This window comes from Primulina eburnea, chromosome 14, assembly GCF_022965805.1.
Source record: "Primulina eburnea isolate SZY01 chromosome 14, ASM2296580v1, whole genome shotgun sequence".
Classification (NCBI taxonomy): Eukaryota; Viridiplantae; Streptophyta; class Magnoliopsida; order Lamiales; family Gesneriaceae; genus Primulina; species Primulina eburnea.
The window spans coordinates 23840848-23864193 of NC_133114.1; the positions used below are offsets into that span (position 1 = coordinate 23840848).

A 23346-nucleotide genomic window follows, 5' to 3' on the forward strand; every position below is an offset into this window, starting at 1 on the left:
TGTGTTAACAATCTTTTTAATCGTTGGATTGTTAACAATGATTGATTAGCAGCAAATGTTAAAACTTGTTCATTTTCTATATGAATCGGTAAACATATAACAGATGGATGTACATGGTTAAGATCAAATCTGAAAATTCACCAAGCAGATTCAGGAGGTGAAATCCATCTAGCAGATTGAAAATTCTTTGCCTCATCAACAATGTGTTCAGGGGCGGATCTAGGATTCCGATAGAGGGGGGGCCGCTTAGTTTATATTGCGACGGTTTTTCAACAACCGTCGCTATATGGCGACGGTTCTAAGAAACCGTCGCGGACGTTGCGACGGTTTCCGTCACAACCGTCGCTAATCCAAAAAAAAAGACGGGATCGGGTTTCGAAATCGGGTGGAGCAAACGTTATAATTGACTTTAGCCACTGAGATACATGGGCGTATCTTTCATTTTGTGGGGACCATGTATATATATATCTGTTTATATATTTAGTTTAAAAAAATTAATATATACTAAATTTTTTTTTTAAATTTTTTGGGGGGGCCGTGGCCCCTGTTCGCCCTACACTAAATCCGCCCCTGAATGTGTTCTTGTTCATTTTCATGTAATCTATATAAAATTTTGTCATGTCCTTTGTATATATATTTGTAGATATATTTTATAGCTTGGATTGTTGAACATATTTCGACATTAATGTGGCAATTAAATTTAGCAAGAAATATGGTTTGTAAGGAACGACCCAACGGCTATCAAGTGACACACCCCTTATAGTAATAACATTTTTGTCATTTCGGCGACGATATATCGGGCATGAACAACAAAATATTGGTGGTTTGCCATATATTCGCCGAGCACCACAATATTTACAATCCGGCACATTAGGTAGCACATGTGGAACACTTGTTATACACAATAATAGGTCAACCTTAGAATTTTTTACGTCCAGCCCATGCAAACCATGTGACCTATTTTGTTTGCGTCGATGCATATTTTTTTCTAGCTTACGATCATTTAGACAAGCATATTTTCGTTTATGAGAGTTCTTAGGCATGTTTATATCTACCGAGTTTTCTTTTTCCTGTCGCAACATCATGGCTAATTTATAGTATCAAGCAAATCAAAATTATCTAAACTTAAGACTATTAGTATACCGATATAAGAAACTGTGAGATTTAGCTGGCTATAACAAAAGAAAATAAAAAACCAAAGTGAAATATAGCATATGATTTGGCAACACAAAAGCTAATAATCAAAAGCTGTGTATAATAATAAACATAAACAGGAAAACCAACATATATAACAAAAGGCCACGAGTGCTAAAATATGAACTAATAACTTCGTAATAAATTATCAAATATGTACGTAGTGTGAGTGGAAGAAATAGCCATAGGTTTTATTTGCTGAAGCTTCTCAATGATGACACAGCTAGTACAATGTAGCAAATCCAAAGTGAATCTGCATATTAACAGAAGGAAAAAGTGTTTGAACATAGCAAAATAACAGGAAAGTAGTTGGCAAGCATACAAAAGAAGTTATAACCATAAGCTATATAGTAAAGAGAGCTCGAATATATAGGTTGCCGATTTATTATAGCAGCATTTCTTTTTTTGGTAATAAATGATGCGGACGCTGTGCCATGCCGCGGTTACTTAGCCGTTCGTTCAAACAACAGACATACAAGTCATGTCAATTCGAAATTAAATATAAAATCCTTAGTTGTCTGACAGTGCTTGTGACAGTGGTATTGCTTAGAGAGAGGCTATTTCTGAGCTGTTTTTTGTAGAACCAATTTATCACCGCCAAAATTAGTAAGAACGCAAAAATAATAGCTATCACCAAAACAGAATTTTTTGCAGAACCAGGATACCACCACCGAAATTAGTAGGAACACGAAAATAATGCCTACCATCAAAACAAACCAACTGCCAAAATCTAAGTAAATTAAAAAAAAATTGAAAACGCTGAATATTCGAAGAAACTATACTTCTAAAGGCTCACCGAAGTTCGACATTTTGGCTTTTTTTGACCGGTAAGCCATTTTCCCCTGACAACACGGTTTTTTTTACTCCCGGAAAAAGGAAAAATTATACATTTTCTTGCTGGAAAATAAAAGAACAATAAAATAACCTAAATGGTTTATTTCCTCAAACACGACAGAAGCGAATTTTGCAGATAAAAAAACAATTAGCTTAAAAACCTTTTACAAGCAAAATAAAAACTCTAAACCCCTTCTATAAAATCCAAATTAGTTCCTGGCTGAGCAAATGGTAAAAAATAAACAAGAAAACCAAAAAAATTGCAAACCATAAGAAAAAACAAGCATGCAGAACAAGAAATCAAATTTGAAAAATCCGAAATCTCACAAAACACTACCAAAGCAACAGAAAGACAAATAAAACGCAGGAAACTGATAACAAGCCGAAACAAACAAGAACGACCTATTCCCTTGTATTTCAGTCACCGAACAAATCATATGAGAACAAAATAATATACAAAGTAGGTGCATTTTAGGAGCAAGGAAGCAGAAGGAAAGCCTCACTCATTTCTCTCTCCCACTTCCCAGTAGAAGGGAAACCGGTGCTTAACAAGGTTAAAAAGAAAAAAACCCATAGGTAGAACATAGATTTTCTAATCGGTAGGACATCGTTCGGAAAAAACTTTAACCAGGCATAAGGAGAATACAAGGACATTGGTGATGGGCCAGTGAGAGGGAACTTTTGAGCTTGAACAAAGAACATGACAACAAAAGCAAAAGAATAAGTTGTCGTACAAAGGAAAAACCCTAGAGATAAATTTCAGACTGTGATTATTTTCCGATGAATTGACCGGAATGAATGTGTTAAAATTTTTAAATATTTGTGGGATATTTGAAATCTCTATTTTTTAATGAGTGTAAATGTTTGGAAGCAAATGCAACACATCTTAGTATATTTAGTTTTTTTTAATAATAAGGTAACCATGCGCAAGAAATTGATTTCCTGTTGCCCCGAAATGACCTATCTCTGACAGCATTCGGTTTCCATATATTTCATGCTCTGAAGCCACAACGTTCACGTTTAATTTAATGTTCTGGGTTCTCCACCCTTTGCAGCAGTTGGTTACCCAAGATTTTCTCTATTAAATGATGGCCTGAGATCATGTAAGCTCAAGATAGTGATTTTCGCCTTTAAAACAGAGGTAAGAATTTGGACAGAAGCAAAAAAACTGCAGAACGTAAGGAAACTCGAGAACAAAAAACAGGAGACCAAACTAAAAGACAAAACAGAAGCCCTAAAACTACTCTCTGAACGACGAAGAGGGGGAAAAACGCAGGCCACTGATAACAAGCAATAACAAAAAAGAACCACCGATTCCCTTGTATTGTGTTCGTGTCATTGGAAAGATAATCTCGAAGCAATATCATTAACCAAGTCGGTTCATTTTAGGAGCAAGACAACAGCATAGTCAACTCTTATTTTTTTAACCACTCCCCAACAGAAAAGAGATCAGTAAGTAAAAATGTGAACGTCAAAACCCATAAAAATAACAGAGGAAAACATATAAGCGCAAAATCTCGAATATATACAACACTAAAGGCAAAATTTTTTAGGCAAATCATACGATAGGTAGGAGAAGTAACACAAGCAGACCATCAAACAAAACCATATACCAAAGTAGTTCGTTTTAGGAGCAAGACAACGGTAGGACCAACTCACTTATTTCTCGCTTGCACTCCCCAGCAAAATGACAATCGCTACTTCAAAGCCCTAAAAATAAAAAACGTTAGTAGCACATAAGAAGCCATATAAACACAGAGCCTCGAATTTGCACGAACTAAGATAAAAAAAAGCAAGAGAAAGAACGCATCGGGTAGGGAATAAAACACAAGTAAAAAAACATATTCAAGAAAATCCAAAGAAAGCACACACCCAAATATCGCTTTCCGCGGCGAAGGAGAACAAAGGGGATTGCATAAGCGAAATGGAGACCGCTGCTTTAAAACCCTAGCCATAAAAACCCGTGAGTAGAACATAAGAAGGCATGTAAGCACGGAAGCTCGAATTTCTACAACGCTAAGATATAAAAATTCAAAAGAAACTACACGTCGGGTAGGGGGGAAAACACAAATGAAAAACCAGATTCAAGCAAATTCAAGGCAAACACAGACCCAAATATCGCTTTTCGAGACGAAGGAGAGTCGAAAGGAGATTGAGCCGCGCACAAGACGGTAAAAAAAGGTGGGCGTAACGTAGATGCTAACTGAGAAGAAGGTCAACAGCGTACGAGACGGGGAACGAAAGGAATTTGGGAAGAAAGGGTTGCAAACAGATGAGAAAAAGAATGAAGGGAAAGAGAGCACCGAACACCACACCTCTGAGACAAGTACTATTTCTTTGATAGCACAACCTCTTTGCTTAGTGGAGAACCCAGCATAGAACACGTGTATTTGGGAGAACCAAGAATGGAACGCGTGTATTTTTTGTGACTGGTAACCGGACAAAAACAGATCCATCACAATTTATTTAGACTTTCATATACATATATATATATATATATGTATATATATATATATATATATATATATATATGTATGTGTTATTTTTGTACTTGTACATATTTGAACACGAAATCGAAATAAGTCCGCGAACTAAGCGCCAATGGTTCAATTTCACCATAACATAATCGGCGACCTACTCGAAGAACCCAGCGGCGGCCTCGTAGTACTGTCCGCCGGCCTCGGCCTCCCCAAACTAATCTCCGCCCTCTTGAGTCTCCACGACCCTGCCCAGGGTTCTCTCCTCCTCCTCTCCGCCTCTTCTTCCCAAAGATCCGAGATAACCCTACATCATCCCGGGACATCGGAAATCACCTCCGAGCTACCCGCGCACCACCGCCTCTCGCTTTACACTTCCGGTGGAATCTTCTTCATAACTGCTAGGATTCTCATCGTCGACTTGCTCACGTCCCGTCTCCCTACCACGTCAGTCGCGGGGATTATTTTGCTTAATGCGCATTCGCTGTCGGATACTTCAACTGAGGCTTTTATTGTGAGGATATTGCGGTCTTCTAATCGGTCTCTGTATGTCAGGGCATTCTCTGATTCACCTCAGTCCATGGTGTCAGGGTTCGCAAAATCGGAGAGGATTCTCAAGTGCCTTGGACTCCGAAAACTCCATCTGTGGCCTAGGTTCCAGGTATCATGCTAATGTCCATCCGCAATTGTTGGTCGTTTCTGGTAACTCTTGTTCCGATTATTTGCAGTGTTGTATGCATCAAGTTCTGGCCATTTTGAATTTAAGATTTCATTGTTTTCAGGTATATACTATAAAGTAAACGATTTTGATGATTTAATTTCAATACAATTTTAAACATTGAATTATGTCGAATAGAACATCAACTTCTGATGAGTCGAAAGATTTATTCTATTGGAAATATCATAGAATGTAAACAACTAGTTGGAAGATAGGTACAATCTTACTTTTATGAATTATAACCGATCAGACGAATATGGTAGAGCTTATGTGTAAGCTTAAAAGTTTGCTAATCTACCTTCCCAAACCACCTTATACATCACATTCTGAATTTGTAGCTAAATATTGTTCAGTAATTCTTTGTATGCATCCACAATGCTACCATTTTTGCTTTATCTACGTAACTCAAATTTACTAGTTCACAATGTATAGGATTTACTACTAAAAAGTAATAATGTATTGAATAATATTTTTGTAACACTAGACTTATCTTGCTATTTTTTTATGTAACCATTTCTGAACGTAATTAAATTGATATTTCATGGTTTTTGTTACTTTCAGGTTTAGATGTTAGTTAATTTTAATGCACCTAAAATTCTGATTAGTATTAGATCTTCTCCCGATGGCTGATGCTTTTGAGTTATCAAACCTTCTGAACCATTGAAGAGTTAATTCTATCCAGTAGACTCGTTGAACTGTTAGGAGCTCAATTATAATTTTCTATGAACTGTAGTCAGGATTACTTTTGATTTAACGATTACTTTTTGGTGAATTTAGGTGTATGTTTCTCAAGATTTGGAAAGGAACCCACCGGAGGTGATAGACATCAGGGTTCCAATGTCACCTCACATGCTTGGGATTCAGAAAGCTGTTATCGAGGTTATGGATGGATGTTTGAAAGAGATGAGGAAGACTAATAAAGTTGACGTGGAAGATTTGACAGTTGAGAGTGGATTGTTCAAGTCATTCGATGAGGTTGTTAGGAGACAGTTGGATCCGATATGGCATACATTAGGAAAGAGAACAAAGCAGTTGGTTTCTGATTTGAAGACACTGAGAAAGCTATTGGATTATCTATCTAGGTATTGCGTGCGTCAGTTTTATGTTTTTGATATTATGATCAATAATGATAAGATGAAAGAAGAAAATAGTAGGATAGTATGGGTTAGAAATGTTATTGAAGTTGTGAAATTTTGTGGTTTCATGCTGAAATTGTGCTTTTGATCTTTATTGAGTTGTTCAATCGGTATAGTTGATGACAAAGACGCGTTTTTGACAGGAATGATAGCTACAAATGATGGTTTTCTTTTGATTGAAAAATATTTCTACTTTTCTGCTATCAATCTCTTGCAAGTGTTTTAGGTTGACTGAGAGAAGGGTGTAGTGGCATGCAATTGTTTATCGGTTTAGTCTTTAGGGGATGGGTGGAAAGGGGGAAAAGCAGGGGATGGATCCACTACATTATCAAGGCTGGTGTTGCATAAGCCTTTAGCATAATCAAAAACTTATTTATCTTGTGATTGACCCATTTTATGTTTACACAACATTACGTGTTTTAGGCAATAATTGTTGATCAGAGGTACATAGGTCACCTCATACCCATGGGTAAAGCAACAATCTTTTCTTCCTTCCAGGCTGCTTCGTTGTAACAGGCTCTCGCAAAGTGGAAATATGAATAGTCAAAATTACCCATGGGTAAGGCAACAATCTTTTCTTCCTTACAGGATGCTTCATTGTGACAGGCTCTCACGAAGTGAAAATATGAGTAGTCAAAATTACCCATGGGTAAAGCAACAATCTTTTCTTCCTTCCAGGCTCTTGATTGTGAGAGGCTCTCACAAAATGAAAATATGAGTAGTCAAATTGTGGTTTTATTATATGATAATTTTTTTTTTACTACGCTGGAAAATAGTCAGAGAATAGGAAGGACATATTTGTTGGGCTCAGTCTATTACCTCTGTAATGGTCTATCACATAGGTTGACCATATCTTTTGACACAATATAAAAATTCAGTTACTGTTGACCCCTATTTCAGCCATAGTTGTCAAAGGCAAACACCTCTCACCTTAAGGCGACCTCAAACACAGCGATTCACTAAGGCGAGTCCAAACGCTTACCTAGACTAGCGTTGGAAGTTCATTCAGGCGTGCCTTAGTGAATTTTTTTAATTACTTGTTTAAAACAAAAGCCCAAACCTAAACCCTAGCAATCCAATGCTCCAACGCTGGAATCAGAAGAAGAGAGCGCTGAACAAAACAACGAGGTGAGGACATTTCCGTCTAAAACAACAAAAAAAAGACCTATTTCACATCTTTTGGATGAAGAGGATAAATAAATTGATGTTGATCAAGAAAATTATGAAGACCAAAAAAAATATAAGTGCGAAAGTTTTGAGGATTTTGATGATTCGATGGAAGAAGATGAATCTGATTTGGAGAATTGAAGAATTATAATCATGTTACTAATTACTATGAACTTATTAAATTTTTTTTTGAGTGTCATTGTGACTTAATTATTCCTATTTTTAATATATTTATTATTATAACATAAAGATATTTAAATTTGTCTTGTGCCTCATGCTCCATAGCGCTTGTGGGCCTCGTTGCGCCTTGTGCTCTTGACAACTATGATTTAAACCAAATTTGTTTCCCTGTTTCCCACTGGACATTGAATGCATAAAATATCAATATGGTTCGTTTCCTAATATATGTCAACAGTGAGAGAAAATTGTGTGTTTTCTTGTATTGATATGTTTACCACTAGCTGTTATTGCAATGTCTCTTTCTTATTTGATAGGTATGATGCAGTAACCTACTTAAAGTATCTGGACTCACTTAGGGCCTCAGAGAGTTTCCGTTCTGTTTGGGTCTTTGCTGAGTCTAGTTTCAAGATTTTTGAGCTTGCAAAGAAGCGCGTGTATCGTTTTGGCAGGTCAGATGGTAGGAAGAGAAAACTGAACAACGGGAACAAGGATGGAGATGGTGAGTTTTTTTTCGTTTTTTAGGTATCATTGTGTTGGACAATGATCCATTTATCGTCAACGCTGTTATTAACACATTCTACTCGATACTTTGGATGTAAATTGTTGGGTAGTTTTTTGTACCTTTCCTCTTACTCTGAGTAGAGCTGATCGAATAAGAACTGTCATGATTGGCTACATTAATTATGTGCTCGGCAGTACTTAGTTGTATAAGCTTCAATTTCTCCTGGATATGTAGATTCTCGTCCATCTGCAAATAATGGAGTAGTTTTGGAGAAAACCTTGGAGGCGCCACCAAAGTGGAAGGTGTTACGTGTGAGTGGGAGTTTTATTTATTTCTCACATTGACCTACTCATTTCAGTTTCTATAAAATCATGTGTGTGGTTGTGTGTGTGTGTGGTCATATATTTATCTTAAGATTTTGGTCACTAGACTTGGTTTAAACTATACTATACTAAATGTCAGGTCTTAAAATATGTTCCCTCCAGTCATGGGAGGATTTTTAACGATAATTATCTTACCTAATTTGGGTATGAACCAAATTATACTTCATATTTGTGGTTGATGTGAATTGCTTGGTTGAATGAGTTGTTGTGATAAATTGAAGTATGGTATTCTTTTGACAATATACAGTTGGTTTTTATAATTGTTGTGTCATTCTTGAGGAGATGCGTTATTCCTCAGGAGATTCTCATAGAGATACAGGAGGAAACACAGAAGCAAGCTACGGTAGGGGAAGAACTATTAGTTGGAGGTGATGAGGGTCAGAATGGAATAGTTCTAGTGGCATGCAAGGATGAACACACATGCATGCAGCTTCAAGACTTCATCAACAAGGGCCAGCATAAGGTTATCACAACTATTCTCTTTCCACTGTGCCTTTGATTAATTCCATTACATAAAGTTTTTAAGCTGCCTCAAACTCCTGGATTCTTCGGACAAGACTCTTAGTATATTTATTATTAGTGTGGCTTCAATTGTTAGCTGTAGCAGATGTGAGAGGTGAAGATGATTCGATATCATACAAATATATTGGGGCTGTTGAATACAAATAAAGTAACGAGTAAGAAACACAATTTGTTTGATGGTTCTTCATCATGCGAAATCATCACTATGTGGAAAGTGTGTTTTAGCTGCTAAGCTTTTATGAATTTGTTTCCATTATGTGATGCGAACGAGATTGAGGAACCGAGCAATGTACCTTCATTTTCTTTGTCTTTCTTCTTTTTTCTCTTTTGTTCCTCTTTTTTAACTATTTTATTTTATCTTCAATTTTGCTGCTATGCTTTAGGCAGGACTTTATGAAATTGGCTCTTGTACCTTGAATGAACCCAATTATCGTTATTTAGAACCTGACCTTTCACAACGGACAGATATCACTTTTTGTACCCCAGAAATGCTTAAAGTTACCCTCTCTGCTAGTTGTTTATAAAATTCTAAGTAGAGATATAAACGAACCGACTCGAATCGAATATGAAAAAAATTTCAAGGCTCAAATATGGCTCAAAGTAGATGTATTTGGGCTCGAGCTGAATTTGAAACCTAAATTTTTTGCTCAAATTCGGTTTGAGCCAAGACTCGAGTTCGAGTTCGAGTTCGCTCGAAATATTCGAACATGTTCACGAGCTACATGAAATAAAGGCTTTTAATATATTTATTTAATATATAGTTTTATTATATTAATAAAATACTAAAGTATGCGACCTATCTTTTAACAAAATAATTTGGGCTCGAGTTTGACTCGACAAAAAGTTCTAACTTGTTTGAGTTCAACTCGAATTCAATAATTTCAAATACAAATCAAATATTTATATAGCCGACTCGATTTGTTTGCATTCCCAATTTTGACCCTTTTTTCATTGGTTCCTCAATCATCAATTTCATGTATTTAGTTGCCACTTGCAAAAGTGTTTTATGCAATAACCTATGTTTTCTAAACATAGGGGCGCTGATCTTTTCAAGTCTGGTTGGTTTGAGTTGGGTTCAGACTAACCCAATAAATATTTTTGGGTTCATAATTGGATTGACCAAATTTGACTGAAGTGCAGATAAGTTAAAACATCCAATAATGTTGAGACAGATTCAATTAGTGATCAGGCTACGTTGAAAATTGCCACTCCTATCTAAACCTGTAAAGGTTTTCTTAAATTGCTATTTGAGAAAATATGATTTGCCTGGTCTTATGTCCTAATTTTGTGCTTTCGGATAAAGATATATGCTTGTTTTAGAGAACTTTAGCAAAAATGTTTATGATGTAAGACTACATGTTGCTAAGCATAGCTTTTTATATTTGAAATCTTCAGCTTGTTTGTGAGGCGTATTGTGGGTTATATATTGTTGTCTATTTATTGATTTAGCATGTGTCAGGAATAAGGAATCAACTATCTGTTGCGGAGACTTCTTTGTCTGTTTTTCAAAATGAGTATCACCATGACAGTGAATCATATATGAGTTTGCTTCTTGATATAACTAAATGCACGTGTGCTGTCTGTTATATTGTGAAGGTCATGCTGGAGGAATGGGAGAAATACTTGCTTGGTAAAGTAGAATTACGGGCCTTACCAAAAAGTAACAAAAATAAACAAAAGACACCCAAAGGTTTTGGAATTCTTGATGGAGTTATTCCCTCTATTTCTGGACAAAGAGCTGAAGTCACTAGCATAAGCAAGCAAGAAAATGATGCATTACTGGCTGCAGCTCATGTTATAAGTAAAGAAGCTAAAAGGGATTCTAATGTTGAAGTTGATGGGGTGAGCGAAGAACATGGTAGAGGTAGGAAAACACAAAGCAAGAAGAATAAATCAGTGATTGATAGAAATGATTCTGAACTGGAAACCATTGTTCAGTCTGAGGATCATCCTTCAAAGAGTGAAGATAAGACAAATGTCAGCCATCAACTTTATGGTCGTGAATCTGGAACCGAATCTCTGGATAAAGGGGTTCTTCGAAAACATAGTAAAAAATTAGAAAGTACTAATGAGTTCCCATCAGTGCATTTCCACGCTCTAGAGAGTGATCAAGTTATTCTGGATATATTTCAACCTTCTGTCGTAATATTTTACCACCCTAGCGTGGCTTTTGTCAGAGAAATTGAAATTTACAAAGCTGAAAATCCTTCAAAAAAATTGAAAGTGTACTTTCTGTTCTATGAAGATTCTACTGAGGTGCAGAAATTCGAGGCAAGTGTGCATAGAGAAAATGGGGCATTTGAATCCCTAATTAGACAGAAATCTCTGATGTTAATACCAGTTGGTCAGGTATGATATATTATGTCCTTTTTAATTGGGTCCCAAGTTTATTGATTAAATCACTGTCTCAAATTTTGTTGCAATGTGCTTTACATGCTCTCAGTTTCCGGTGGTTGATTTCTTCACATTTGACATGATTGATTCACTGTATTTTTGGCCTCTCTCTCTCTCTCTCTCTCTCTCTCTCTCTCTCTCTCTCTCTCTCTCTCTCTCTCTCTCTCTCTCTCTCTCGAAATGTGCATTTTCATCTTAATTGAATCAGTGGCACAATTGCTGTCTGACAACTATTGTGTAACAGAATCATTAACCCCAAAAGAGAAAAAATCCCTTGTTGCGTCATGGGTGATAGTTTAGTTGTTGTGCTGATGATTGATTTTCTTGATGCATAAGTTGCATCTACCTCCCCAGAACTCCAAATCACATGAAACTCTCTCAAAAATTCTTTATTATATCATCTGTCTCAGGTATGATGAAATCTTTCAAGTTTTACAGGATGACTTCTTGACATCTACATCCCCTACTAACATTCCAAGATTTTTTGAGGGAAGATTTGTGTGATTTGGATGGACCTGAAATCTCATAAATACCTGAAAGTTGAGAAAACAATTATGAAATCCTGAAGGGATTATGAGAAGGAAAAGGAAAGGAGTCTGCCTCTATGGAAAATTGTGGCTCTACCATGTTCTGGAGACTGGAGCTCCATTAACATCTAACACGTGGGTTTAGATTTGTGAATCATAAAGTTTTTGTTCTTCATAAAATAAAAAAATACTTTCATTTAACTTGATATTGCAACTAGGGGTTGTTCTGTTTAGCTGGAATTAGATGTTTTAGCCTTTGGTATTGTTTGCATGGCTATCATTATTAATATTTTCCCTGTTATACACCCCCATCGCCTTGATAATTTTATTATTTGTTACTTTATGACTGCCAGGAAGATAATTTTCAAGGATCAAATTCTTCCTTTGAGCCGCAGTCTCTTACTGCCCAAAATCTGATCACCAGAAAAGCAGGTGGAAGAAAGGAAGCAGAAAAAGAAATGCAGGTGTCGTAAGTGTTGTTTTTTCTCTGTTTGGATGTTTTTCCAACCACTGTAGTGGAAGTAATATTTATATTTTCTAGGTCATAGTGGATATGAGAGAATTTATGAGCAGTCTCCCAAACGTACTCCACCAGAAAGGCATCCGAATTATTCCTGTGACTTTGGAAGTGGGAGATTACGTACTGTCACCATTGATATGTGTAGAACGTAAAAGCGTTCAAGATCTTTTTATCAGTTTTTCGTCTGGTAGATTATATAACCAGGTGGAGATGATGTCACGTTATTATAAGATACCTGTTCTCCTGATCGAGTTTTCACAAGATAAAAGCTTTTCATTTCAGGTACTTAATATTGTATAGGCTCATGTAATTCTACACTTACGTGGTGCACAAGAATGATAGAACCCATTGGGTGTGTAATTGATGTCACTGTCATAGAGTTATCAGTTAAATTTTGATGTGACCAACTGGAAATTCATTGTTTACTACACTGTTATACACAATATGCGAGCGTAACATCTCACATACAATAATGCATATGACTTTTATGCGAGGAAATGGATTTATCCTTTGTTTAAGGAGTGTTGTGATTTGTCTATGCAGTCTGCAAGTGATATTGGTAATGATGTTACACCAACTAGTATTATATCCAAGCTGTCCTTGCTTGTGCTCCATTTTCCTCGGCTGCGCATTGTTTGGTCTCGCAGTTTACATGCTACTGCAGAGATTTTTGCTACGCTTAAGGCAAACCAGGATGAACCAGATGAAGTCAAGGCAATCAGAGTTGGTGTTCCATCAGAGGAGGGTATTATTGGAAACGATATCAGGTACTACCATTTTGCAGTAATCCTCTTTGATGCGCTGCCATTCATTGCCAGATTGAGAATGGTATCTAAATGTTAGATACCAATCACCTGCTTTGTGAGTACAGATTATTCCAACTTGAAGGAAACTGGATAAGTTCTACTTTGATGTTGCAAAACAAGGCCTGAACCTTTGTGGTTCACTGAGGATGTTTGCCCATGGCTCATGTCACAATTTTTGTCGTGGAATTTAGTTATTCCATTGCATATAGAATTGGACAAAGAAGCTTTATTTATTTATTCGTGTTTTATTATGGTACTTTGGGTTTGAAGGAAAATGTTTTCGTTGGCAGAGCTGAAAATTACAATACCTCAGCAGTGGAGTTCCTGAGACGGCTACCTGGGGTGACCGATTCTAACTACAGGTCAATAATGGATGGGTGTGATAACTTGGCAGAACTTGCACTTCTTCCTCTAGAAAAGCTAACCGAGTTAATGGGGGGTAATAAAGCAGCAAAAACCTTGCGAGACTTTCTCGATGCCAAGTTTCCCACCTTGCTTTAAAGATAGACGATTCTTTACAGTGGTTGGCTTGTTGACCTTGACCAATAAGTCATTATATTTATTATATCCGGTGTTTCATAATCTGCTCTGTTGATAGGATGTTGGCTAATGAGTCCTATTGTAGGATGTGCAGCGAATACCCAATCACCATGGTAAACATCCAATCAATATCGTAGATGATGAAAGGAGCCGCACTGGAAGATTTGTTGGATAATTTGTAGTATGTATTCTTGTTGTTCTTTGATTTATTGGTGTTGTAGTTAGTACAGAGCCAATGTAACATCCTGAGTTGAGCTGTTCTTATTGTTAAATACAAACTGGGAAGATTTTATTAGCAGTAGCACGAGCAGTTGGCTCATGATAACTCAGCATAAAATATGTCATCGTACTTTGATAACCACCTCAGTTCTAGAAACGCAAATTCTTTGCATATATTTTGAGTTAAATTTTGTAAATTTATTATGCTGGTCTTCCAAGGTTTTCCACTAGCTCTGATGTTAATTGTCAACCTAAATTGTGATTGATTATGTGCAAGATATTCGCATTTCAAACGAACGTTTTCGTTTCCTACAAGTAAATATGTTCGCTTGTGTTGTAAATGAAACACATTTGGTAAGACGCGGCACTCGTGATTAAAGATGGTTAGTTAGATGACACTATATTTGATATTTGAAAAATTAATAGTACCCGTAACCCGAATAATACACAGACTTCTAAATTCGTTTCAAATGTCAAAAGCCCATCTAAGTTGAGAAACTTCGGGCATAAACCGTCAGTTCACAAAACAGAAGTTGGCGCAAATTTAACCACAGCCCAATAACCACGAGTTCTCCAACCGCAAACAACTGCTACTGCTTTTCAACGATAAACATGATTCCGCCATCTTCACATCCCCCACACGGTTAAGCCCCTTCGGCCAGGGTCCTCTTCGATGTGCTTATATAGAGTACTGCATCATTAAGAATATGAATCAACATAGCTATTCTAACAGTAACAAAAGTAATTTATCAATTTTATAAAATATCCTCGAGACTGATTCTTACCATTGTTCCCTCGAATAAAGGCATCCCCATATTTGTTTTTCAATTGACCATTGACGTATTCTTCTGTCTGTTCCATGGCAATGTTCATATATCCATCCAAACATGCAAGAATACCTGTAGAAGAAATGAACTTACTTTTTTTATCCATCAAGTCAACATTCACCATAACTCAGGCTGAAAATTACGAAAAGATCTCATAACTTTATAGATTATTATAAGAGGATGAATACCATGTCAAAGTTCACTACTCATGACTATAATAACTATAGCTAATCAAGGTTATGTTGGTACTTCAAAGCATGAGGAAGATATATGCATTTTAAGCAGTAGCAGATGTTGAAAGAGAATCTATTAAATAGTGAAACATTATTATGCCATTTAAAGATAATGAACATACGACAAGTTGAGAATATTGGCAAATGCAAGTGACTGAGGATATCCTAATCTGCCAGACATAACAAATAGGAACATAGTTTAGGCTCAGCGACAACCAAAAACTTCTAATCAGGAGATCCATTCATATTCACAAGCTAACACAAAAAATATGGAATTTGCATGGTAAGAGTAGCAAGTATAAAAAATCAATTACAACGGAGAGCAATTGGCTATATAACGTACAATACAGCATGGGGAATCGGGGATCATAAGGACAAATAAAAATCACAGAAAATCGCAGCGCAGAGCCGCAGACACATTAATAACAAACCTAAAGGTTTGAATAATACCCCACTTTTGTTCAAAGAATCATCTTACACACATCTATCCGACTATCCCCCAAAACGTAAAACTAAAATCGACCGGAGCCAGACAGTCAAAAATATGTTCTCTTCCACAACCAACCATCTCTCTTTGACTTATTAAGTGATAAAAATTAATCATAATTGGCTTGATTAATTATTCTAGCCCATAAAGATTGAATTTTTAAAAATAGCCTTCTTTACAACATAGTTTCAAAATCCCAAATTGCTCTTTCCTTTACCAATTTCTTCATCTCAATTAAACACGATGAATAAAAATAATCCATCTTTTTTTTATTCTTTTCTCTATCCAAATTTATTCTACTATAATTAAATTTGCTTCATTATAGAGATTACTCGATCAAATATTACAACAACCAAAAATTATACGAAGATATTTGTCGAACATGATAGCTTGGTTTAAGCAAAAAAGGGGAGGAAACAGTTTAATTAAAAATAATATAATTCTTATGCTAAAAAGAAATGATTATCGAATAAAATATTAAATTAACTGATTCTTGGAGATTGAGAAATTGATGAAAATATTTGAAATCAGTTTGTTTTCAAGTCTTAGGTGCCCGACTATCTCTGAAATCAAATTTCGGTTCGCTTTTGGGTTTTTCTAATTTAGATTGTAAATTTAATCATCATACAACAGTGAAAACTTATGAGAAAAGCAAAGATATATCTCTTTTCTATAAATTTTACAGTGTTCAAGGAAATGATATTGATGGAATCACATAAGATATTCTCGTAGATTTATGCTTATTCTTTATTGAGTTAGTAGATTTATATATATTTCATGTGAAGGAGTTGCAAATTATACATATTTATTTATATTTATTTCATTAAGTTGCCGGAAGCCAGGAATGAATTGAGATGGAGAAGAGGGTATAAGATAAGATCAAATTTTAATACACACGTATATATATACACGTATGTGTGCATATATTGTAGATACACACATATATAGCTTTGGGGCTTGTGATTTACAAGGTAACGAACAAAACATAAGCAATGTTTCATTTATTTTATAATTAGAAAAGTTAGTTTCAAAATTTGGACACTTGTTGAAGAAAAAAGCAGATCTTCACATATGCCATTTTACTATTGACATTAGATAGCTATCAACAAAGTTCTCAGAATAAGATAAAGAAATGGGAAGTTAGTTTATTTAAAGGTGAGAATTGGAACGTGGAATGTGGAATGAGTAATCAAATTAGAAAATGAAGTAGAGAAAAATAATATAAAGGGTATATTTGGTATTTAACATATATAAAAGGCTAATTTGATAAATTAATGAATTTAATGCTAAATTTTATTATGGTCCTCGCAAGGAGGGTTTCAAGAAAATCCCTTAATTTTCCAGTAACTTGCTTTAATTGATTATCACTGAATCTTGTACACATAGTTAAGGTTAAATATATTTCCTTAATGTTTTCTCCAGCTCTCTACTTATCAACATTAGACAAATTTTATATTTATCGTATTGGAATCTTCTTATTTATGCACCACGGAAAACTGAGGTCCTAAGATAAATGGTGGATTGGTGCTCTGTCAAAGTAAGTTATTTTTTTTAATAAACAAGTGACGATTTTAGCAGTAGCATAAATGCTATCAATAGAAGCGGGTGGAAAAATGTAGCCCCTGTGCCCCACTACCATTGCTGCCCCTGTGCCCCATGCGGAATAGAAGTTCCCATCATTATATTTTTTAAAAAATTGGCTTCATGGGGGTTAGCTAAAAAGTGTCAAAGATTTGATGAGAGATCATTCCAATCTAACTCACCAACATAACTGAAACAGCGTATTGCCAAGGAAATTGATAGGTCTGAAGTAGGGGCAGATTAATGTGCGGACACAAAGGGGGGTAAATGCCCAGCAGACATTTTTGGATAAATTAAGTCCAAAATTGAAGAGGCCGAAATCTATATCAAATATTTCCTCTGGCAATATTATAATCTATAAAGCATAATACCATATATCAATCTTTAATAAGGATGCATTTTATGGAAAACAACCAATTTGCTCCAAAGTTTATCAACTAATGCGACCATATAACCTTTTTTTGAATACTAACCTTGTTAAAACATCAATTTGCAATAGAAAATTAGATATATATGATACTATAGTTATTCCTTCGGATAAATATATTGGTATTGCTATTGATATAGATTTCAACTAAGTTCAACGGTTCGAAGAATTTAACGTGGCGTTAATATTTTATATTTTTAGTACACACTATTTTTTATTCAATGAATTAATATAATATGTAGCATATCAATTATAAGTTGTTATTATTATATTTGAAATTCAAAATAAAATTTTTGCTTTAGCCTTCTCCGAACCCTTTTCCTAGTCTAACCCTAGGAATCGCCAAACCCTATCCTTCCTTTCTACCTGTTTCCTTCTTTGCCACGTACCCTAGCCAAATGTCGCCGGACCCTAGCCTTTCTTTCTAGCCGTCTCTTAGCTCGTCGCACATTCCAACCATCGTTGAACCATCTGGTCCTTTCCACTTCCACCCTTAGCCATCCTTTACCTTAGCCGTTTCAACCTAGCTGCGGCTGTCCCATTTTTATCCAACTGTGGCTGATCTCTGCCCTTTAGATATTTTATTTCCTTGGTGCAGTTCCAGCCCATCACCAAACCATAATTTCACGTCTCTGCTCATGAAATTTCCACTGGTTAACCTTATTAGCTGATATTCAGAGATGTTACATTGGGATTCTTCGATGCAGCCGGTGAAGAGATTTCCGAGTAGGGAGGTTAGTGAGCCTTGGAGGAGAGTGTACTGCGACCCATATTATGCTCAATTGGAGCAACAAAAATTGTTCCTGATAAGAATGGGTGTTGGGGTGGATTCAGTTTTTCTGACTGAAAGAACCAGGAATGCGAGTTACTTGTTAGAAGCAGATTTCGGCAGTGCCCAATGGATGTGTTCGAAGTTATGGAACTACATCAACAATCCCAAAGCGTGTTCGGCTTTTAACTGATTTAGGGGTAACAATGTAGTGTTTTCTATTCAAAGGTTTATCAATAACAGAGGCAGCTTTTTGGAAGTGGCTAAATTCATTCAGCAAGGTCACAGGAAACAAATCATATTGCCGAGTGGAAATGCTATGTGGGGGTGGGAGTGCTTGGCAAATCATTTGTCCAGGTGTTTGCAAAGGAAGAAAGAAGTTCTGGTACATCATCGTGCAGGTCGAAAGCCAATTACTCATTCATTTCAGAATGCTAATCTTGCATCAAGTAAGCTGGTTTCTGTGAAGCTAAGGACAACATTAATAATTGTAAGGCCAAAGACTGGAGTGAAACACTTCTTATCACTAAGGAGAAGGTTAATATTCTTTAGGACTTGGTTCGGGTTGTTCTTGGTACGGCAGTAAAATTTTCCATTTCAAGCTAATAAGGTGATGCGGTGGCTGAACACTGAAGAGGATTCTACTTTTTATTTGAGGTCGAGGAGATGTTTCCTTGAAATGAGTGTCACATTGTCATTTGAAAGATGGAATCAGAAGATAAACAATAAGGACATAGTATACGAGTATTGTAATAGTTGGGTAAGGATTTTTGGACTTCCTTGGAACCTGTGGTCGACATATATGTTTAACATTATCGGGGATCAATGTGGAGGTTTGTTGGATATTAGCCAAGACACTACTATGCTCAATGATTTGACGGCAGCTAAGATCAGGGTGGTAGGGTCTGAAGGCGTTTTTATTAATAGCTTGACACAAGTTCAATTGCAATTTGGTATCTTGGATATCCGAATTGGGGTTGACTATGTTAATATCGCAGCATACAAGATCTATAAACTTCGATCATATGATCAGGTGATAATTAATGGAGAGAGGGTGACGTTTGGGTGGGGGAAATTGAACGGTTTATATAAAGAACACGGTGGAGAAGGCTCAAGTAAGTGTTCAGATCAGATAAGGTAGACATCAAATGATTATGGGGTTTTTGAAAGGTATGGTAAGTCTTCATCAAAATATCCTTTTGAGGCAGGGGTATTTGGTCATATTCGTAAATATCGACAATGTGGATGTGTTTGTTAATGATAAACAAGATCGGGACAGTTCTAAAGAAAATGAGGCAAAGTTTTAGAAGAGGTTCTATTCAGATTTCAGATTATGAACAGGCCAGCCAATGAGGCTGCAGACGGGCCTAGCTCTGGGGAGGTGAGAAGGGATCCGGTGCATACTTTCGAGAATGTTTACTATAGAAGGAATTTCCATACAACAGTTGGCAATGCCACTTCATTTGATAATGATTTCTAAAGGGGAGGCCCCTTGAGGCAGCTGGAACAGGCGTTGGGTGGTGGAGGTCTTAAAGAGTGGGAGGATCACAAATGCTCAATGATTGGGATGGGGTCAGTTCTGAAGAGGGCTATGAATCATTCTGTGTCTGACGTCCCTATATCATTTAGTTCAGATATCTCAGTGCCGAATGGTTTGTGCAAGTAGGACATTGGGGGTCTATTTGCATCCTCTTCAGGTTCTTCGCAAATGCGCAGGCTGCGTCACGAGGATTCTTCGGCACCTAAAGTGGCAAGGTTCTTTCTTCTTTTCAGTCTTCACCTCTAAAACAATCCTTCAATCTTAATTCTATCTTTCCTTCGTCTTTTTCTGCTTTGGGACTGTCTAAGGGTGTATCAGTAGAGGGTGGGCAGCCACTGATGGTTGAAAAGCCGAGTAAATTGGTGGATAACTTTATCGAGGGTGGGTAGTGAGGATGATTCAAGGGGAGGAACAGGGTTCAGCATTGCGTTCAGCAGCATTGGTTGGTAGTGTAACTGCCTATCGAGGATGGGGGTTGAGAAGACGGTTTTAGAGAATGAAGTAAGGAGTAGGTCGAGAAACAACAACTACATGGAGTTAAAAAGAGGTAAATTTTTTTGGATAATGGTAGTTTATTGTATTTGCTGGTCAATTACGCTGGAGAGGAATAGAAGTTTTTATGATAATTTAGACGAGTCGGTTGAAGATTATTAGGACAAGATTAAGATTCGGGCTTCTGGCTGGATTGCGAAGCATATATAGTTTAAGAATTTCTCGATCTCATATTCATTGAGGGATTGGAGTTATATATTAATATGATCAGAGCTTTAGTTTTTCCTTTTTTATTGTGCGGATTACATGTCCGCTTCTTGTAACTAATAGTTTTAATTATTCAATATAATATCGTTTTTTATTAAAAAAAAGAAACAAAGAAAAACGAAAATAACTTAGATATGACTCACCTCGATAATCAACCCCTGAATTTAATTTGACCACAACAGGTCGCCCACGTATAGATTTGAGGAAATCAGCTGGAGTTTTAGTAGTTGATGCTTTCTCCGCTGCTCCGCTCATTTTTCAGATTGATATCCTGGTGAACATGAAAAAACACGATCAACAACCATAAGAAAAGTGTATTTTTTTATATATATCTTATGTTGAGTACAACTCAACATATCAAGATGATGCAAGAAAGATTCAAATGTTTAGAAGACAAACGAACTCAATAATAGCCCAATTGAATTGATCAATCCTTTTAAAGGCTTAAAAATGTCATTTCCAAGACAATAATAGATATATTTAAAAATAAGACAGTGCATATCAGATATTCATGTGTTCCCCTTGACAGTAGTTATGATAGAGGGCAGGATAAAACTCTATCATCATTAATGGAACTTTTCCTGACATCCATATGAAAAAAAATAAAGGCTTTCATGGAGATCTTTATCTCTACACATATGATACAAGACAAATAACCGAAATTAAAATCCAGATCCACAAGTTTTTTTCCACTCTAAAAAGGATTTAATACAGAAATAAAGGTCATTTTCCAGAATTCTCCTTTCCGCCAAAAGAGTGCCAACACTCTTGTAAGAATGGAAATAAAGCTGGTAATCAAAACAAAATCAATGATAATTCCGTTAATACATTATCCAGATTTCACGTGAACATATATCCTCAGTCAAAACTCAACCAATTTTCCAAATTTACTCAAACAAGTGGAACCCGGTCAGGGCAGTAGCGGGTAAAGTTTGCAGCATATTTTCACTCAACTTTTCCCGGCTCCACACCAATTCTCACTCTCCCCATATCGAACACTACGCAACGCTTAAATCAAATACTTCACCAAATTATCACAAACAATGACCTAATCTTGCTCTATAAAGCCCTTTTGTACAATCAAATCAACAGTGTGTAGCACTGAACACGCAGTTGTCAAATTGCCATATATTTTTCATTCTTAAACAGCTAGCTGCCTTAGGGTTTGGGGAAATTGGGGTTAGAAGTGGCCATATGCGCACGCTACTGAAGTGACCCAGATCAAACCAAGTAAAATTTCAAACGCAGAAGATAAATCCGAAGAATCAATCACAAAAAAACTAATCAATACGCGTGAATTACGTACAGTAGGAATCTTGGAAAGGAGAATTTCGGTCGGCAAGATCTAACCTTTCAATCTGCAAAGCTGAGACTATTTAATAACAAATCTTCAAAAGTTGAGAGAGAATTGGATCTAGAGTAGGAAAGCTGTAACGTTAAACCTGGCAAGGACATCAGCTTATATATAGTTCGGGTCGGGTCAATCACACGCGTGCTTCGGGCAAAATATCTCCAAATAAAATCGTAAAATTAGAGGTGCAAAAATTTATTTATTTTTTGAAGAGTGGGTCTCATGTGAGACCGTCTCACGGATTCTAATATGTGAGACGGGTCAATTCTATCCATATTCACAATAAAAAGTAATACTCTTAGCATAAAAAATAATATTCTTTCATGTATGACCCAAATAAAAGATATGTTTCATAAATACGACTCATGAGACCATCTCACACAAGTTTTTGCCTATTTTTAAATAACAGAATTTTGTTAAGTTGATTAATTTCTACTTATTTTTGTAGAATTTTACAAATTTTTAAAGATTTTCACAAAATCTTGTAGAATTATTTTTCATGACTTTTATTGATATTCGTAATTTTTTTTATAGCACTATGGATTTTATAATTTATTATTGTGAATTTTTAAAATTTATTTGAACTAAACAATTGAATGTGAATATCTTTTATTTATTTCTCCAAGGACATCAGGTTATATATAGTTTGGTTCGGGTCAATCACGCGGGCTTCAGGGAAAGTATATGTCCAAGTAAAATTGTATTAGAAAACATGACCATGGTCCTTTTAGACGGTTCTCAACCGGTTCAACGGCTTAATAATATATATTTTTTTTTTTTATCTTTAACGATACGATTTGGCCTATAAATTTTTTTAAAAAATATTTTAAAAACTCGAAAAAGAAAGTTTAAAAAGTATTTGAATATGATTTCGTCCTGAGAGTCGCACAATAAGACCAATTGAATCTCCAATAAAAAAAATGTACAGTATTGAAAATTTGTGTGTGATGATGTATGTAATTATGTAATTATTTTTAGAAAAATTCTATAAATATGTCTATCAATTTGTGAAAAAGATACACAATTGAGTGGAGAAAATTTTATAAAATATGTAGTTTAATATATTTTGTGAGTTTGAGATTTTATTCTTTATCGTAAATTTTTATTTTTTACACATTATTAGCACGAAACTTGAAGGTTCTCCATATTTTTCGAAGTTGCAAAACACAAGAAAAACGTAACAATATTCAAAAGTAAGAAAATTTATTTTACTACTTATTTATTTTTATTTTTATATATTTAATATATAATAT

At 35.8% G+C, this 23346-nt stretch overlaps 2 protein-coding genes and 1 long non-coding RNA gene across 6 annotated transcripts; 1 reads left to right on the forward strand and 2 right to left on the reverse strand.

The window, feature by feature from the left end:
- Window positions 1–1190: 1190 nt before the first annotated feature.
- LOC140811063 (uncharacterized) lies at window positions 1191–4440 on the reverse strand. Of its 2 annotated transcripts, none has more exons than XR_012113435.1 (3): window positions 4140–4440; window positions 3688–3738; window positions 1191–1447 (listed from the first exon to the last, which is right to left on the reverse strand). It is a non-coding gene; the product is annotated as an uncharacterized lncRNA (long non-coding RNA). The 2 variants fall into 2 exon arrangements; XR_012113436.1 differs by lacking the exon at window positions 4140–4440 and adding an exon at window positions 3901–4133.
- A 166-nt stretch (window positions 4441–4606) lies between these two features.
- LOC140812944 (DNA repair endonuclease UVH1) lies at window positions 4607–14219 on the forward strand. Its single transcript, XM_073171324.1, has 10 exons — window positions 4607–5166; window positions 6001–6305; window positions 8021–8205; window positions 8443–8519; window positions 8890–9054; window positions 10710–11462; window positions 12388–12498; window positions 12576–12836; window positions 13098–13321; window positions 13651–14219. Exons 1-10 carry the CDS (start codon window positions 4630–4632, stop codon window positions 13859–13861), a joined length of 2829 nt encoding a protein of 942 aa, XP_073027425.1. The 5' UTR covers window positions 4607–4629; the 3' UTR covers window positions 13862–14219.
- A 339-nt stretch (window positions 14220–14558) lies between these two features.
- On the reverse strand, window positions 14559–22244 carry LOC140812634 (sm-like protein LSM36B). Of its 3 annotated transcripts, none has more exons than XM_073170955.1 (4): window positions 22093–22244; window positions 20886–21013; window positions 14905–15018; window positions 14559–14810 (listed from the first exon to the last, which is right to left on the reverse strand). In XM_073170955.1, exons 2-4 carry the CDS (start codon window positions 20995–20997, stop codon window positions 14764–14766), a joined length of 273 nt encoding a protein of 90 aa, XP_073027056.1. In that variant the 5' UTR covers window positions 20998–21013; window positions 22093–22244; the 3' UTR covers window positions 14559–14763. The 3 variants fall into 3 exon arrangements, with proteins under 3 accessions (XP_073027056.1, XP_073027057.1, XP_073027058.1); XM_073170956.1 differs by having other exon boundaries at window positions 22049–22187; XM_073170957.1 differs by having other exon boundaries at window positions 22045–22180.
- Window positions 22245–23346: the final 1102 nt, after the last annotated feature.